A 17,545-nucleotide genomic window follows, 5' to 3' on the forward strand; every position below is an offset into this window, starting at 1 on the left:
CTCACAGTCTGGATATTTGATCTCATATATAACTCCACTGGCACCCTCAGTAGGTACAGGATCTTTTACCTTTGACATCACTGTGTGCAATCTCCACCCTGATACCCAGACACGCACACAGGATATTAGACATGTGTCTAATATCCTAGGAATTCGCTATGTTAATCCTAGGGATTTGCCTGGATAGTAGAGTACATATTAGTGCAATAAAGACCCCAGACTATGGGCAATCTGAAGTGGCTGAACACTTCTGGGAGGAGCCAAATTTCTCCAGATGATGCTGTCATTGTTGATCGTTCATGTAGGTATTGAAACCGGAAATGGCTCGAGAGTTTGCAGATTTATTCTTTGGAACATAATACCATCAATAGAGATAGAGGAGTCTGTATTCGTCCCCCTCTTTGAAACCGAAATTCTTGGATGGGATGAATGGTTCTGCCTGGCACACTCCCGAGCCATTTCTGGTCTTCATGCATGTGTGAAGGCTAATTCCCATGTTCCTACAGTAACGTGCCGTGAGCCTGCTGATGTTATTTAAGGATGTGCTGTGACATTCAAGTTTCACTGTTGATAAAGGAGGCAACACTATAGCTTTTGTCTTCGAAAGCTATGGTGTTGTTTTATCGATTTTATCATTTTTAATTTGTAATATTTCTTATACTTCAATTTTATATATTTTAATTCTGTCTATCATTTTATCCCTTTTAACTGTACAGTTGTCAGTGTATTTTATTTTAAATAAAAATTTTATTCTGTCTTATTTTATTTTTTTATTCTCTTTTAATTTATGTTAACAAAGTTCGAGTTATGTACAGTTGGTGTATTCCATTGCAGTTATTATGAACCATATTATTAAGTAGCCCAGCTGATCAGAATATATCACAGTGTGTCACACAGTAATGAGCTAGTCATTAGCACCTCAATGGTTTGAGGTCAATGGGTATTGGTAGTCTTCAGGAAAAGGAAATTTTAAAATGTATTAGTAGTAATGGCAAAGTGGCAAAAGATACAAGAAAGCAAGCTTATATAGCATTAGCCAGCCAAAAAAAAAAAAAAAAAAAAAACAACCAAAAAGAAAAAATCCCTACACAGTTCACCCATCCTTCCCCTCCAAGAATTTGTCTAGTTCTTCCTTGAATTTATTCAACTCATCCATTTCCACAACACCAGATAGAAGCCTGTTCCAACAATCAGCCACCTGCTGGCTTAAGGCAAACTTCTGCACATCTTGCAGCCATCCTTCCTCAACTTGAATTTATGCTCCCCTCATGTGTGTAGTCTCAGCAAGTGGAAGAATGCCATTAAATGTAGTTATAATTCATTGTGTATGTTTTCTACTGTATGTATAGCATTTAATATAGAGTAATGAAAATTTTCAAAAATCTGATGTGATAAGAATATTTTGAAGTCATTATTGTAATCATATAGAAAAAATGCATTAAAAAGTCTTAATTTTTTTACCATAAAAAATACAATGCTTAATGATGTTTTCTCTACTTCAAAAGTAGCTGGAGAGAAGAATGAAAATTAAATAGCAAGCTGTTTCATTTTGTTAGTTAGGGAAATGCTCTTCCAATGATTTCTTCTAGCATACTTATAATTATTATAATGAGTCTATATATAAATGATGTATAGTTGGTAAAAAAAATAATCCTCAAATCTTTTTCTGAATAATCTAGTATATATATGGAATGCATTCAGAAATCAATTTCTCATTTTTGTTATGAGGTACTATTAGAGAGGGAGCAAAACACATATGTAACTTTTCAGTGCAGAGAGTTGTATATGTAGTTCTGTGTTTCAGATAAGCTTGAACAAGCAGTCACAACAAGCTGCTTATTTTATGAAAGAAATGTTTTGAGGAAATAGAAGAATTATTTTTGATAGGAAGTTTGAATCAAGTCTGTACTGGCTTAAAAATAAATTTGCCAAAATATTAGAAATAATAGATAAAGTATCAATGAGGGAATCATGTGCCCTAACTCAGTGGCATGCAAACTTATTTCGCTCATGACCCCTTTTATTAAATATAAAATTGAAGCGCCCCCTCAATGTAAATCACTAGGTAGGATGACCAGATTTTTAGAGACGAAAAATGATATTTTATAATTATGTAGTAGAAAATTTTATTCGAGTACCGAGAGAGGAATACAAAAATTTTTTAATATTTTAATTTAATACAGCAAAAACATAAAATCAAATTCTTATTCTTCAATTAAGATTATAAAACAATAAAAAATGAAAAATTACAAAACAAAACAATTAATGTGAAGGACGAGCTTAGATAACCGATAATATTTGGTTCTTATTTTGGTGCAATGTTTGAAATTACAAATCTCATGTCATCTTCTGGATCAAGTCTGGAATGCTTTTTTGTTTATATAGCTGTTCTTTTGAGAATTTTGAGAAGCCAACCTCACATAAATATGTAGACCCGAAAGGTAGCAATGTTTGTGTCGCCATTTTCGATAATTCTGGATACTCATCTCGAAGAGAAAGCCAAAACTTTTCACAAGTTGTAGTCTTAAAACATAATGATTTGTCAGACAACAGGTTGATAAGATCTTCCTTTTGCTCAATGGTAATTCCGGGACATGAAGAAATTTCAAAAGCAAAGAGATCACGAATCCAGTACAACTTTTTTTTTCTGGAGATGCATTAAATCATTTGGAAAAATTCTTAATTAGCATTGTTAGGTGGGTGGCAGTGATATCCCTAAATCGAAAAATGTCAATATTATAACAAAATCAGAAAAGCATGGGAATATTTCAGTATTATAACGCTCAAATTTAGTTTACTAAAGATTAAGCTTCCCTTTGAAAGTTTCTATTTTGTCACTGAGTATTAATATATTTGTTCCCTGTCCTTGAAGACTTAAATTTAAATTATTAATTTTTTCAAATATATCAACAAGGAACTAAGTTTTCCAAGCCATTTTTGATTTGTAAACAATTGAACAAGGTTCTGATTTTTATCCGATAAAAACAGTAAAACTTTGTTTGAGGTCAAAAAGATGAAGCAACACTTTACCACCGGACGACCACCTCATTTTTGTATATAAAAGAAGCATTTCATCCCATTTCATTACAAAGCATTGTGAAAAGTCTGCTATTTAAGCTCCTACTTTTTAATAAGGTTGATCACACTTATTGCATCTTTCAAAACTTTGTGCAAATTAGTTTGCATTTCCTTTGCTACTAATGCTTCCCTATGTACTGTATAATGCAATGATTCAAAACTATATTTGGAGCAATTTCCTTTAGTTTGCCTTTTAAACCTTTATTTTATCCTGATAATGCAGCTGCACCATCAGTACAAATTGCAAAGCAGTTTTTCCACATTAGATTGTTTGTTTGAAAGAAAATATTTATAACATCAGAAATCTTCTCGCCCGTCGTTCTTCCTTCCAAAGCTTTGCAAAATAGAAAATCCTCCAAAATATCTCCCTCATCTGACATATACAATAAGTTGAGCGAGGTTTTAAATATCTGTGAATTCATCTAACTGTATTGCAGAAATTGGACGTTCTCTCAATCGATTTAATAAACTGAATTTTATGTTGTCCACAATAACTGTAATACGCTGTGAGACTTTGGTGTCTCTTTATAGAGGAATGGTATTTAAATCGTTGCTGTACTTTTTTCCATGCATAATTGAAATCATTTTTATAGCAGCAGGGAGAACGAGAGATTCAGCAATAGTATGTGAGTTCAAATTTTTTCCTATTAAATATGAAACTTGCAATGATGCTCTTAAAGCTTTTCAAGGAACTGCAGTATGTTTCTTCATGAAAGATTTCAGACCTTGTATGGCATCGGTATCTCTTTTGAAAAGGATTCAGTATTTATCATTATCTCTGGATGTTTCGTATGTAAGTGTCTTTCATTTAATAGATTTTATGCTTTCGTTAGCCAGTTTTTCATAACATATTATGCATAAAGGACATTGCACATCATTAACAACACTGTAAGTACTTCATAAATTCTTCTTGATATTTTCTATTCTTTTTTGATTTGGAATATGATGCCTCTCTATCAGAAATTGGTGTTTGCACTATACTTGAAATAACGTTAGTGTTGAAATTTTCACATGATGCGTTTCTTACCCTTTCAGCTTCTGAAGTATCTGTAGCAATATTATTTTTGTCACTCCTCGACCGTTTTGTTCTGATTACCCAATTGCCCATGGTAAAATATATAAACAATATACAGGCATACCTCGGTTAACGTTACCTCTGATAACGAAGCTTCGATATAACGAAGTCCGCAATTTCAAGCCTCATTTAACATAAAAAAATATACCAGTTTAATCACCTGAAATCTAAACAAACTGAAGAAATTATGGAAACCTTTGGGGCTTCTCGTGGTTGGTTCGAGAAATTTAAAAAAACGGGCCAGGATTCATAGTGTAAAATTAACAGAAGCTGCAAATAAGTTTCCAGAAAAACTAAAGGAAATAATTGAACGTGAAAATTTTCCACCAAATTTGGTGTTCAATGTTGACGAAAGCGGTTTGTTTTGGAAACGGCTACCAACAAAAAGCTTCATTTCTATTGAAGAAAAATCAGCTGCTGGGTTCAAAGCAGTCAAAGACCGTTTATCGTTACTCTTTGGATCAAATGCCTCTGGCGATTATAAATTAAAATTATTATTAGTTTACCATTCAGAAAATCCGAGGGCATTAAAAGGTAACATAAAAATGAATTTACCTGGAATATGGAAAGCAAATAGAAAAGCGTGGGTTACCAAGGAGTTATTTACTGATTGGTTTGTTAACCACTTTTGTCCTAAAGTAAAACGGTATTGTCAAAAAAACAACTTCGAAGAAAAAGCTCTTTTGTTGTTAGACAATGCTCCGGGACATCCTACTGATCTTAACACGTTGGACACATGCATTCCTGTCAAAGTTGTGTTTCTTCCAGCAAACACAACTTCCCTGATTCAACCATTGGATCAGGGAATAATAGCATCATTTAAAGCTTATTATCTGCGTCGAACATTAAGCAATTTAACTGAACTAGAGGATAAAGAGGAAATGACAGTTAAAACTTTTTGGAAAAACTACACCATTAAAAACGCAATTGAAAACATTGACAGTTCTTGGAAAGAAGTCACTAGGAAATGCTTAAATGGAGTTTGGTGCAAAATATGGCCAGAAGTTGTACTAGAAGAAGAAAATAACATCCAAGAAATTAGAAATGAAGTTATCCAGATGGCTCAATCAATAGGTTTCGAAAATGTCGATGAAGAGGATGTTAGAAATTTATTGAATGCAGAAGATGATGGTTTTTCAGTGGAAGATTTAGAAAACCTTGTTAGCAACGAAGACAAAGATAATGAAGACGAAGTTAAAGAAGTTCCTGCCGAAAAAGTGTTAACCAAAGATTTAAAAAGGTGCTTAAATGACATTGAAAACGTTTTAAATTTTTTTAGTGAAAATGATCCTGATTTAGGAAGAAGTTTTATTGTTAAGCGATCAGTGTTAAATACAATAACTCCATATAGGCAATTGTTAAATGAAAGAGAAAAAAAGCATAAGCAATCAACTTTAGACTCATATTTTAAAATGTGATTTCACTTTGTATGTAAGTTGACTGTTTATTTAATAAAACTTTTCTTTGTTCGAAAAAAAAGCTTTTCATTTTCTTTACGTAGGAACGTATCCCTATTCCGGCCATAGTATTTTTACCTCTGAAAACGAAGTTTCGCTTAACGAAATAATTTCGTGGAACGCATCCTATTCGTTATTCGAGGTATGCCTGTATATAGTTTTTTCTTAAAAACAACGATAACGTAAAAAGTACCAGAAGAATGAAAAACACATTCAAGTTGACATGAAAACACTGAATTATGAGGCAGAATAAAGTGTGCGTGCAACAGACTTGCTATTTACTGCCACCAAATATTCACACCTCTGGCCTTTAGGAAATTCCTGTAGGAAGCACAAATGAAGAGCTAAAGGAATTATGGTGCAGCAATTGAGCAGTACTGAGAAGTACTGCTCAATTGTTAATACATACTTGGAAGTTACACTAGTCAACTGCTTTCTGTGTGTCTATAGCCAATGAGAAATTAAGGTGTATTACTTACAAGGACAGTAAGTAAGAAAAACCACCTGTATCGCAAGTGACACCACCCTAAAAATAAAGAGTGGCAATAGGGTTCATTTGTATCACAGACTTGCTATTTACTGCCACCAAATATCAAAAATTATTTTTTCAATATGTAAGTGTATTTTCAATATATTGAAAAAATAATTTTGACAACAGGTTTTTTTAGCCTTTATCTACACAATAACTAATTTTTTTTTATTTAAAAATTTCTGCGACCCCTTTAATTTATCCGTGACCCCCATAGTTTGCGCACCACTGCCCTAACCCATTTGTCAAAATACAATTTGAACCACTTGACTAACAAAAAAATTATCCATTTAATTAATATTCAAATAACCTAAAAATAGTGTTACCACTACATTGCAGATTGGTGCTTGTGCTCCTTCCCAGTATGGTCTGCTTCTGTGACATATTTGTTAATTATTTTTGAACCTAATAAAATGTTCAAAAATAATCTTAATAAAATTAAGAATTTTATTAAAATATTTAATTTTATTTTTAGTCTACTGATTTAGGTTGTATGTTGACAATTAAGTTATAGCACAATTCCTTCATTGATTCCTTTATTGTCATTTCTGATATTTTTGCAATTTTTTTTTTTTTTTTTGCTAATGGCAGTCAAATTTTTTTTATCAGAAATAAATTTTCCCAATTTCATTTGAATAATTCTCTCACATGACAGATTTTTTTACATAAATAAATAAATAGGTTTAGAGTAATTGCATGTCCAAGTTTATCTGAAACATCCTTTATACAAAGAGAACATCTGTTGTTATTGGCAAGAATACATTGAGAAAGTGATGTTAGTGTTTTGCTTTTTCACTTATTAAAAATTCTCTTTTATTAAATATTTATGTTCACTGCTTTCTGAATGCAATGTGTGTGTGTGTGCATATGACTTGATGCTTATAAAGTTTTATGTGTTTTCTTCAAAAGCATAACTTAATTCCTCAGCCAACTAGGCAGCATTATACAGATGAAAATGATGAATTGATCCTCGAGGATGAATTGCAGAGAATTATAATATATGGGAAGTTAGATGTTCATTCTCATGTAACTGGTAAGATTTGCCCAATTAACCATTCTTCTTAACCTTTTCTACATTTATTTGTGTCTTGTTAGCCATAACCAATTAAATGTTAATTAATAAATTAATACAACACAATATTGGAATATTGGACAAAAATATTTGAGATTGATATGGAATTAGAGTATTGGAATAAGTTTAATGTGAATAATGAACATACTGAAATCAAAAGAAAGAAAGAAAAAACAAACAGACATTCTAATGTACAGTTTAGTTTATAAAGGAAAATATACATTGCAATAGCAGTAAAATATGGTCGTAGATGCTAATGTGCTGTATATGCTATATAAAATAATAATGATGATAATAATAGCAAATTGCATTAGTTGATGGATATTAAGGGGCCACTCCCTTTTCATGAAACGGAGAGCTCTTTCAGTAACAGCATCATGTGTTTGTACCATGCATCAGAAACAAGCAGGAAAATATGCCGGAATACAGTATGTTCGCAATTTGGTGCTAGAATGGTCAAGATGAAAGATTTAAGTAACTTTTTGAATGTGGCATGGTAGTCAGCTGCAGATGAACCCCCAGATGGTATGAGTATCAGGGAGACTGCAATGCTGCTGTGGTTTTCATGTACAACTGTGTTTTCAGTGTATAAAGATTGGTCCAATAACCAAGTAACTTCCAGTCAATAGCAGTGCTGTGGTTGGAAACAGTGCATTGATGCAAAAGGCCAACGGAGGCTGACAAGACTTATGTATGCTAATAGAAAGACTACATGCCAAATTACAACCCAGTACAACAATAGTAACCAAAGAGGCATTTTAATACATACAACTCATCATGCATTGTTCACTGATGGGTTATCACAGCTGATGACCAAACTGGGTTCCACTCCTGTCAGCAAAAAAACAAGAAGGTATGGGTGGACTTAAGAACACTACTGGACAGTGGAGGATTAGTCTGATGAATTTCTGTTTCTTTGGTCTTTCACCATATTTTAGGCCTCTCGTCATGCTGGTGGAAGAACCAAAATATGGCAAAACCAGCATGAGTCTTAGTCCATCCAACGAGGTGTCAGTAATGCAGGCTGGTGGAATCAGTGTAATGGTGTAGGTAGTGTTCATGCGGTGCACATTGGGTTCCTTGATACTAGTGGAAATACTTGGATGCTGCAGGTTATGTGTGTGTGTGGACATGTGTTTTTGTAAAGGGTGGCTCCTAGAACGTGAGTTCAACTCCGCCTCGTATCTTTGTGAAGAACAGTATCACTACAAATGGGCCAGATGTATGTGACGTCGGTTTGTGTGTATTGTGTGTGTGTTCTGTTCTGGCCTCTTGGCTACCCAGAAGCATCAGTCACCTGGACAGATGATTCTGGGTACTCGTCCACACCACGGGAAGGTGGGCCAGTCCCAATGGAGCACGTACTGTCTCAATACGAGACTCTGAACCACCTGATGTTGCCAAAAGGTGAGCCAGATTTCTCTGGGGGCAAGTTATCTGGAATTTTTTTCTGACAAGGCAAATCACTTCATGGCTGTGTGTATCTGTCTCTGTGAATGGGATCTCACAGCAGGATAATGCGCCATACTATAGGCCGGAATTTATTCCAGTAACATGAGAGTGAGCTTTGCCTACTGTGGTTATCTCTGCAGCTACCAGATTCATTCCAATTGAACACCATTGGGATGAAGTGGAATGAGCCCTTTGAAGAAGTGATTCAAAACTATCCATTTTGCAATAATTGTAGGAAGCAATTGATTCATCATGGATCAGAATCCCTGCGGCAAGCTTTTGACATATTCTCGAATCCGTGCAACCATGAATCCGGCTGTTCTGTGAGGGCTAAAGGGGGACATTATTAGGTAAGTGTAGCAATAAAGTTGCCACTCAGTGTATAGTCAATCAGTACATGCATACAGGCATACCTCGAATAACGAATAGGATGCGTTCCACGAAATTACTTCGTTAAGCGAAACTTCGTTTTCAGAGGTAAAAATACTATGGCCAGAATAGGGATATGTTCCTACTTAAAGAAAATGAAAAGCTTTTTTTTCGAACAAAGAAAAGTTTTATTAAATAAACATTCAACTTACATACAAAGTGAAATCACATTTTAAAATATGAGTCTAAAGTTGATTGCTTATGCTTTTTTTCTCTTTCATTTAACAATTGTCTATACGGAGTTATTGCATTTAACACTGATCGCTTAACAATAAAACTTCTTCCTAAATCAGGATCATTTTCACTAAAAAAATTTAAACGTTTTCAATGTCATTTAAGCAGCTTTTTAAATCTTTGTTTGTTAACATTTTTTCGGCAGGAACTTCTTTAACTTCGTCTTCATTATCTTTGTCTTCGTTGCTAACAAGGTTTTCTAAATCTTCCACTGAAAAACCATCATCTTCTGCATTCAATAAATTTCTAACATCCTCTTCATCGACATTTTTGAAACCTATTGATTGAGCCATCTGGATAACTTCATTTCTAATTTCTTGGATGCTATTTTCTTCTTCTAGTACAACTTCTGGCCATATTTTGCGCCAAACTCCATTTAAGCATTTCTTAGTGACTTCTTTCCAAGAACTATCAATGTTTTCAATTGCCTTTTTAATGGTGTAGTTTTTCCAAAAAGTTTTAACTGTCATTTCCTCTTTATCCTCTAGTTCAGTTAAATTGCTTAATGTTCGACGCAGGTAATAAGCTTTAAATGATGCTATCACTCCCTGATCCAATGGTTGAATCAAAGAAGTTGTGTTTGCTGGAAGAAACACAACTTTGACAGGAATGCATGTGTCCAACATGTTAAGATCAGTAGGATGTCCCGGAGCATTGTCTAACAACAAAAGAGCTTTTTCTTCAAAGTTGTTTTTTTGACAATACCGTTTTACTTCAGGACAAAAGTGGTTAACAAACCAATCAGTAAATAACTCCTTGGTAACCCATGCTTTTCTATTTGCTTTCCATATTACAGGTAAATTCATTTTTATGTTACCTTTTAACGCCCTCGGATTTTCTGAATGGTAAACTAATAACAATTTTAATTTATAATCGCCAGAGGCATTCAATCGAAAGAGTAACATTAAACGGTCTTTGGCTGCTTTGAACCCAGCAGCTGTTTTTCTTCAATAGAAATGAAACTTTTTGTTGGTAGCCATTTCCAGAACATACCGCTTTCGTCAACACTGAACACCAAATTTGGTGGAAAATTTTCACGTTCAATTATTTCCTTTAGTTTTTCTGAAAACTTATTTGCGGCTTCTCCTGTTAATTTTACACTATGAACCCTGGCCCGTTTTTTAAATTTCTCGAACCAACCACGAGAAGCCCAAAAGGTTTCCGTAATTTCGTCAGTTTGTTTAGATTTCAGGTGATTAAAGTGGAATATTTTTTTTTTATGTTAAATGGGGCTTGAAATTGCGGACTTCGTTATATCGAAGCTTCGTTATTAGAGGTAACGTTAACCGAGGTATGCCTGTATTTTACTATGTAAATAGTGTAACACAATGAAGCAATTTTTACTATATAATGTAAAATAATTACTTAAATATTCAAAATATTCTTAAATCAGTAAAATAATTCAATATTGATGTGTTGTATTGATTAATATTCATGTAGAATTTCATATTGAATAAATCCCTAACATTAATACAATATAATAAAAGTTTTAAAAATGTCTTAATTATAATGAAGTTATCATCATTACAATATTTATTTATTAAAGAATTTTTTTCTAAAATTAATCCTATAAAATTGATTTTAAATTTAATTCAAATTTGACATTAACTATGAGGAACAGTTAAAGTTAGTTTGAATATAAATTTTAGCTTTATATAACTTTAACAGTTTAACTCTCTTTACATTTATTTCTTTTCAGTCAATGATGAAGTGGTATTAACATATTACGAAAGCTCTGATTATCATCTGTATATAATTTTCATTCAGAATAAACATAGATCTCACTTATGTTAAAAGTGTTTTTTTCCTTTTTTTTAAATATTTGCATTATTTAAGTTTCGTGCTGCTCAAGCAACATCTTTTGTACCTTATTTCAGGTATAGTTGTTGCACTTCTAGGAGAAGAACAAGAAGGTGGAAAGTTCCTTGTTGAAGATATATGTTATGCTTCAGCACCTTATCAAATGGACAGACCAATAATAGAGAAACAGTGTGATCGGTTTGTATTTTGCAAACATTTTTAGCATTTAGATTACCTGTGTATTTTAAATACTGCAGTATGAGAAGTGCCTAAAATGGAGGCTAGACTATTTTCAGGATTAAAAAATATATATATTTGTTTACATTTTTGATACAGCTCCAAGGTATCTATAGAAGTTCACCACTTCATCATAACTCCCTTAGGCAACTAGCAGTTAGAGTGGACTGTGCATTTTTAATGTGCAGGCATATTTACATCCATGAACATTAGTGCAGGGCCACAGATGATTAGTTATCTTGTAAAAATTTGTTTACTGATATTTATATTTTATGTGAATATTTTTTTAGTTGTAGTTTTCTGTAGTACCCTATGACTATTATTCAAGTTGTATAACTGAACCACGAAGTCTGCAAGATATTAGAGATCTTTTTAGAAAGATATTCAAAAAAAGATACTTGGTTTAGTAACATTTGTATTTTTACATCTAGTAGTAAATCTAAAAGAATTAAGTGTTTTATGGATGCTTTATTTTCATATTAATCTTTCTCTATAATACCAAAATATATATTATTTATATGGAATTGCTTATGAGTGGCATTGTTATAAAACTCCCAAACAATAATATTTGAGTAAAAATGTTTACCTATAATAGTGTGGCTATTTCTTGCTTTTTCAGGAAAATTATATTAGCATAAATGTGTTTAATGGATGTATTAACAATATAGTTGATGGTCCACAATTATGCTCCATAATTATGCTGTTAGTCCATAATTATAAGCAGGCAGCTAGTAAACAATTAGTTGTTGTTATTTGGTTTTTAGGAGCATTAGCAACTAAGGCCATATTTCTTCGGGGATATGTGGTGGTCATTCCCTGACCTTTCCGCATCCTCTGTATTTGGTGATCACGGGCTCGAACCCCAGTCTAATCAAGACGAGTGTGCTACGCACTACTGCTCCTGCCCACCTGGCTACGGAGGCGCCTAAACAATTAGTATTTGATAGTTCAGCCAGATGCACATATTACTTACCACGATTTTTATAGATGCATTGACCTTTATCATAAACATGTGCTTATAGGAAATATGGATAAAAAAATTCAAGAAGTTAAGTGAGAGAGCTGTGAAATTAGACTTCGACTTATTTTGATATGAAACCAGGTCTCATATCAAAATTAGATTAGTTTAAAAAGTAGCTGCATTCTAACCTTTTTAATTCTGCTTAAAAATGGCATACAAATATACCACCGTGTAATCCTTTAATATGTGGTCAGTCATCACCTACAGTTATGTGGTCAACTCCTTGGTATCCCAGGTGGATTATGGTAACAATACACATTCAAAATATTTTAACATGACATTTTTGATGCAACTACACAAATGGTTACATGAAGGTTTCATTGTAACTACATGAAATCTTTAAGTAACCAGCAATTTTAGCATTATTTATAAAAAGTTCTACTTGGATGTTCTTAGTTTAGAGCTGTACAATGATAACACCCATAAATTTGTGAGGAACAAATTTAATATTATTCTGAAAAATACATACACTGGCCAAAATAAATGAACCTTTATTCAGTTATTTATTCATTAGTAGTGGAAAATGAACGTGTAGAGTGGTTCTCTTCAAGACGCCTGGTCAGCGTGAAGAGGAAAAGACCAAACTCTCCAGCATATGACAGTACGACAAAACAGTTGGCCCTCAGTCCCCGGCAGCTTTCACTCTACCCTCTTACGGCAGCGAGAGGATCAGAGTGGAAGCAGAGGATGCTAAGAATCTCTGGGTACGACCAGGCTGCCATGCACGGAAACTGAACTTGACCTGTTGAAACGTAAGGTCACTCATCGGTGAAGACAGGATATTAGAGCTGGAAAAGGAATCAGAAAATGTGAATTGGAATATCATCGGTTTGGCTGAAATAAGAAGAAGAAATGAATCACTTATAAGTTTATCAAGTGGAAATCTGCTGTACACCAATGGAAACAGTGAAAGGAGTGAAGGTGGAGTTGGGTTTCTGGTCCATAAAGATTTTAAAAACAACATTTTGGAATTCAAAAGTACATCACCAAGGGTGTCAAGACTAATACTCAAGATTTCTAAGAGGTACAAGCTAAAGATTATATTGATTTATGCACCAACATCGAGCCATGATGATGAAGAGGTTGAAGAAATGTACACTGAAATTGAGAGTCTTCTAGATGAGCAGAAAACCCACTACACTATTATTATGGGGGACTTCAATGCTAAGGTTGGAAAAAGATAAAACAGCGCAGAAAGGAGAACTATAGGAAATTTTGGAATTGGTGAAAGAAATGAAAGAGGTGAAAGACTTGTGGAATTTGCAGAATCTCAAGGACTGTCAGTAATGACCACTTTTTTCAAGAAAAGGGTGAACAGAAAGTGGACATGGAAGAGTCCAAATGGATTAACTACAAATGAAATCGACGACATCCTCACTAACAGAAGATATATTGTGAATGATGTTACCGTCCTGAATAAGGTAAATGTTGGAAGTGATTACAGAATGGTAAGATGCACACTTGATATAGATAGGAAAGGAAAGGAAAAAACTGACTCGAGTAAATAATACAAAGGTCTTTGAGATAACAGAGGAGGAGAAAAAGCAGTATGTACTGGAACTTAAGAACATGTTTGAGCTTCTGCAGACTGCTCAGTACCAAGGTATCGACGAGGAATATTACAACTTTTTGAAAGTGATAAAGCCCAAGAAACCTATAGGGAAAAAAGAAATCCAAAGAAGAAAAAATTAGTCAAGAAACACTTGTCATGATGAATCGAAGACGACAAATGAAAAGCAAGAAAAACACTGACAGGGAGAAAATTTAGTATACTGAGTTATGCAAAGCCATTAGAAAGAGACTCAGAGAGGACATAAGAAGATTTAACACAAGAAAAGTAGAACAAGCATTAAGGGAAAACAAAGGATTTAAATCAGCAGCCATGAGCAGTAATACAGAAAGACAAATGATACTGAAACTGAAGAATAGCGATGGTGTACTTATAAACAGCAGAGAAGGCATAATTCAAATAGCAGAAGACTACTATAGAGAATTATACAAGGAGCAGGGGAATGATGCCAGCAGTGGGGAAGATGGATTGCAAAGTAGCAACACATACGACATACCCGATATTCTTCCTGATTAGGTAGAACATGCATTGAAGAAAATGAAGAATCAGAAGCCCTGGGGGAAGATGAAGTTACTGTAGAGTTGTTAAAATTGGGAGGAAGAGACATAACACAAAAACTGGCAAGGCTCTTCACAAAGTGTATTAGAAAAGGTGTGACGCCTAAGCAGTGGAACAATGGAGTCATAGTTTTGCTGCATAAGAAAGGAGATAAATCAGAAATTGGAAATTATAGACCAATTAGTTTGTTGTCCCACATCTACAAGTTGTTCACAAGGGTCATTACTAACAGATTAGAAAGAATACTTGATGAGAGTCAACCGAAAGAGCAAGCTGGCTTTAGGACAGGATTCTCAACTATGGATCACCGTCACATAATATCACAGCTAATGGAGAAAGCAAATGAATATAAAACACCATTATGCCTGGCATTTGTGGATTATGAAAAGGCATTTGACTCCATACAGCATAAGGCAAGCAATGTTTCGGGCACTGCAAAGACAAGGCATAGATACCCCATATATTATGATTTTGAAGAAAATATATGAGAGTGCTACCTCCTTTATTAGACTAGACAAAGACAGTAGGAAATTTAAAATTGAGAAAGGAGTTCGACAAGGAGACACAATATCTCTGAAGCTGTTTGCTGCTGCCCTTGAGGAAGCTTTCAGAAGATTAGACTGGTCGCAGAAAGGAGTCAATGTGAACGGAGAGTACCTAAACCATTTACGATTTGCAGATGACATTGTGGTCATAAGCCACGATCCCAAAGAATTAGAGGAAAATCTTAATCAGTTATTCACAGTTAGTAAGGATTTTGGTCTAAAGATGGATATGGCTAAAACAAAAGTAATGATGAACAAGTATGCCACAGAAAGGGAAATAATGATTGAAGGAGAAGTAATTGAAAAGGTGGAGTCATATACTTATCTGTAACAAGTTATTAGCTGTAATAAGGATAAATGGCTGGAAGTCAAGAGAAGAATAAATTTTGGATGGATAGCATTCAGGAAATATAGTCACATACCGAAGAGCAATATCCCAGTTTGTCTGAAACGTAAAATAATGAACCAATGTATACTCCCCACCATGACTTATGGAAGTGAAACTTGGGCACTCACCAAAAGAATGGAAGAGAAGCTGACAACTACACAGCGAAGAATGGAACGAATTATATTGGGAATCAGACTGTTAGATAAGAAGAGAAACACATGAATTAGGCAGCAAACTCAAGTAAAGGACATTCTTATCAAAACTAAAGAACTAAAATGGTCTTGGGCAGGACACATAGCTCGAAGACATGATGACAGATGGACTAAGAAAATAACAGAATGGTATCCAAGAGGAGCTAAAAGAAAACCTGGAAGACAAAGGCAGAGATGGACAGATGAAATTCATGAGTTTGTGGGTAGTAAATGGATGGCCAGTGCTCAAAACAGAAGGAACTGGAAAGTTGCTGGAGAGGCCTTCATCCTGCAGTGAATTGAAAATGGCTGATGATGATGAGTGTAAAATAATGTAAGAAAGCAAGCAAAAAAAAAAAAAAAAAAAAAGACACCTCCCATTTCATTTATTCACCCACTCCAAATGTTTGTCCAGTCCTTCCTTGAATTTAGCTATCAACTTCCACAACAACAAATGGAAATTTGTTCCAGCGATCAATTACCCACTAGCTAAAGGCAAATGTCCTCATGTATTCTGCTACCATCCTTTCGCAATTTAAATTTGTGCTCCCTTGTGTGCAATCTGAGCAAGAGGAAGAACTCATCAGCAAGAGGGAGTTCTTTATCTGATCAAGAGTTAATAGTTACATGTCATCTGTTATGGATATCTTTGTTTGAGCAAGTAGGAGGAATCCATCTTTGAATGAATTGAGCTTTCTCAAAGCCTTAAACATATCAATCAGATCACCTTGCATGTGCCTAGTCTCCAGATTCTGTAATTTGCAGAACTGAAGCCTTTCTTGATAAGTAATTACCTTTGTTCCCCTCACCAATCTTGTTGCCCTTCTCCGTACTCATTCCAGCAACTCTATATCCTTCTTAAAACGAGGCCTCGAGACCTGTATACAGTACTCAACATATGGCCAGATCATTGCCTCATACAATAGGATAATCACCTCCTTATTCCTGCTAGCAAAATTCCTGTATATCATTGATAAAACCTCATAAGGCAGTCTGTCTGATTGCTTAGAGAACTTCATATCCAATTATACAATTATCCCCCAGCTCTTTTTCATTTTCCACTACCTTGAGTGTAGTAACACACAGTTGATACATTATTTTGGGTACCCATATGCAATCCGAGTCTAGGAAAGTTTATCGCCAGCAATTTACCACCGCATCAGTTTATCACATTTTACTGTCTAGAAGCAATGAGATGTGTTTGGTCAAATCATAAAAAGTTATTTTTTTATTTAAGTTTCTGCCTTAAGCTACGATTAGCATATTTTTGGAATTCTGTGAACTGTGAGGGAATAGTACGGAAATAAAAAAAAACACATGTATGGAAATATGAAATTTAATAGGTAGATTATGTATTTTAATAGTTACATGTATCACAAAAATAGTAAAAAATCCATTATTTGAACATTATAACAATTGGTTAATTTTAAACTAGATTAATTATAACATTAGGTATGTCGTAGTACACTGCAAAAATTCAAAATGAATGTTTATGCAATCTTCAGAATCAGTCACATTGGGATAATTAATTATTAAGAAACTGTAATATTTACAACACAGTATGTAAATTATTAATAAGAAATATTATGCGCTATACCTCTTAGATCAGTGGTCTCAAACAGGCGGCCCACGGGCCGCATCCAGCCCCCCCGAAGCAATTTTACACGGCCCGCAAATACATTTCAATTATGTATTTGTTGGAAATACCGTGCTTATATTCATTCTCATTTTGTTAAAAAAAAATTCTGGCCCGTCAGCTGCTTTCAGATCATGCATTCGGCCCGCATGCAATTTGAGTTTGAGACCACTGTCTTAGATAATCAACAATATCACCCCGTTCATCGTATGCACTAACAGGCCTTTTAATTCGTTCATCACAATCGTGATACTTCTTTTTTTAGTTGCCCGG

The 17,545-nt window shown here is 34.2% G+C and overlaps 1 protein-coding gene across 1 annotated transcript in view; it reads left to right on the forward strand.

The window, feature by feature from the left end:
- The window catches only part of PolD2 (DNA polymerase delta subunit 2), a 160,296-nt gene that overhangs the window by 19,124 nt on the left and 123,627 nt on the right, over window positions 1–17,545 (forward strand). The window contains exons 3-4 of the mRNA XM_090388016.1: window positions 7,049–7,172; window positions 11,204–11,324. Coding sequence (XP_090244142.1) covers window positions 7,049–7,172; window positions 11,204–11,324 — 245 coding nt within the window. The remainder of the gene's footprint in view (window positions 1–7,048; window positions 7,173–11,203; window positions 11,325–17,545) is intronic.

Source organism: Mastigoproctus giganteus, chromosome 13 (genome assembly GCF_048544385.1).
Source record: "Mastigoproctus giganteus isolate SK-2022 chromosome 13, ASM4854438v1, whole genome shotgun sequence".
NCBI lineage: Eukaryota > Metazoa > Arthropoda > Arachnida > Uropygi > Thelyphonidae > Mastigoproctus > Mastigoproctus giganteus.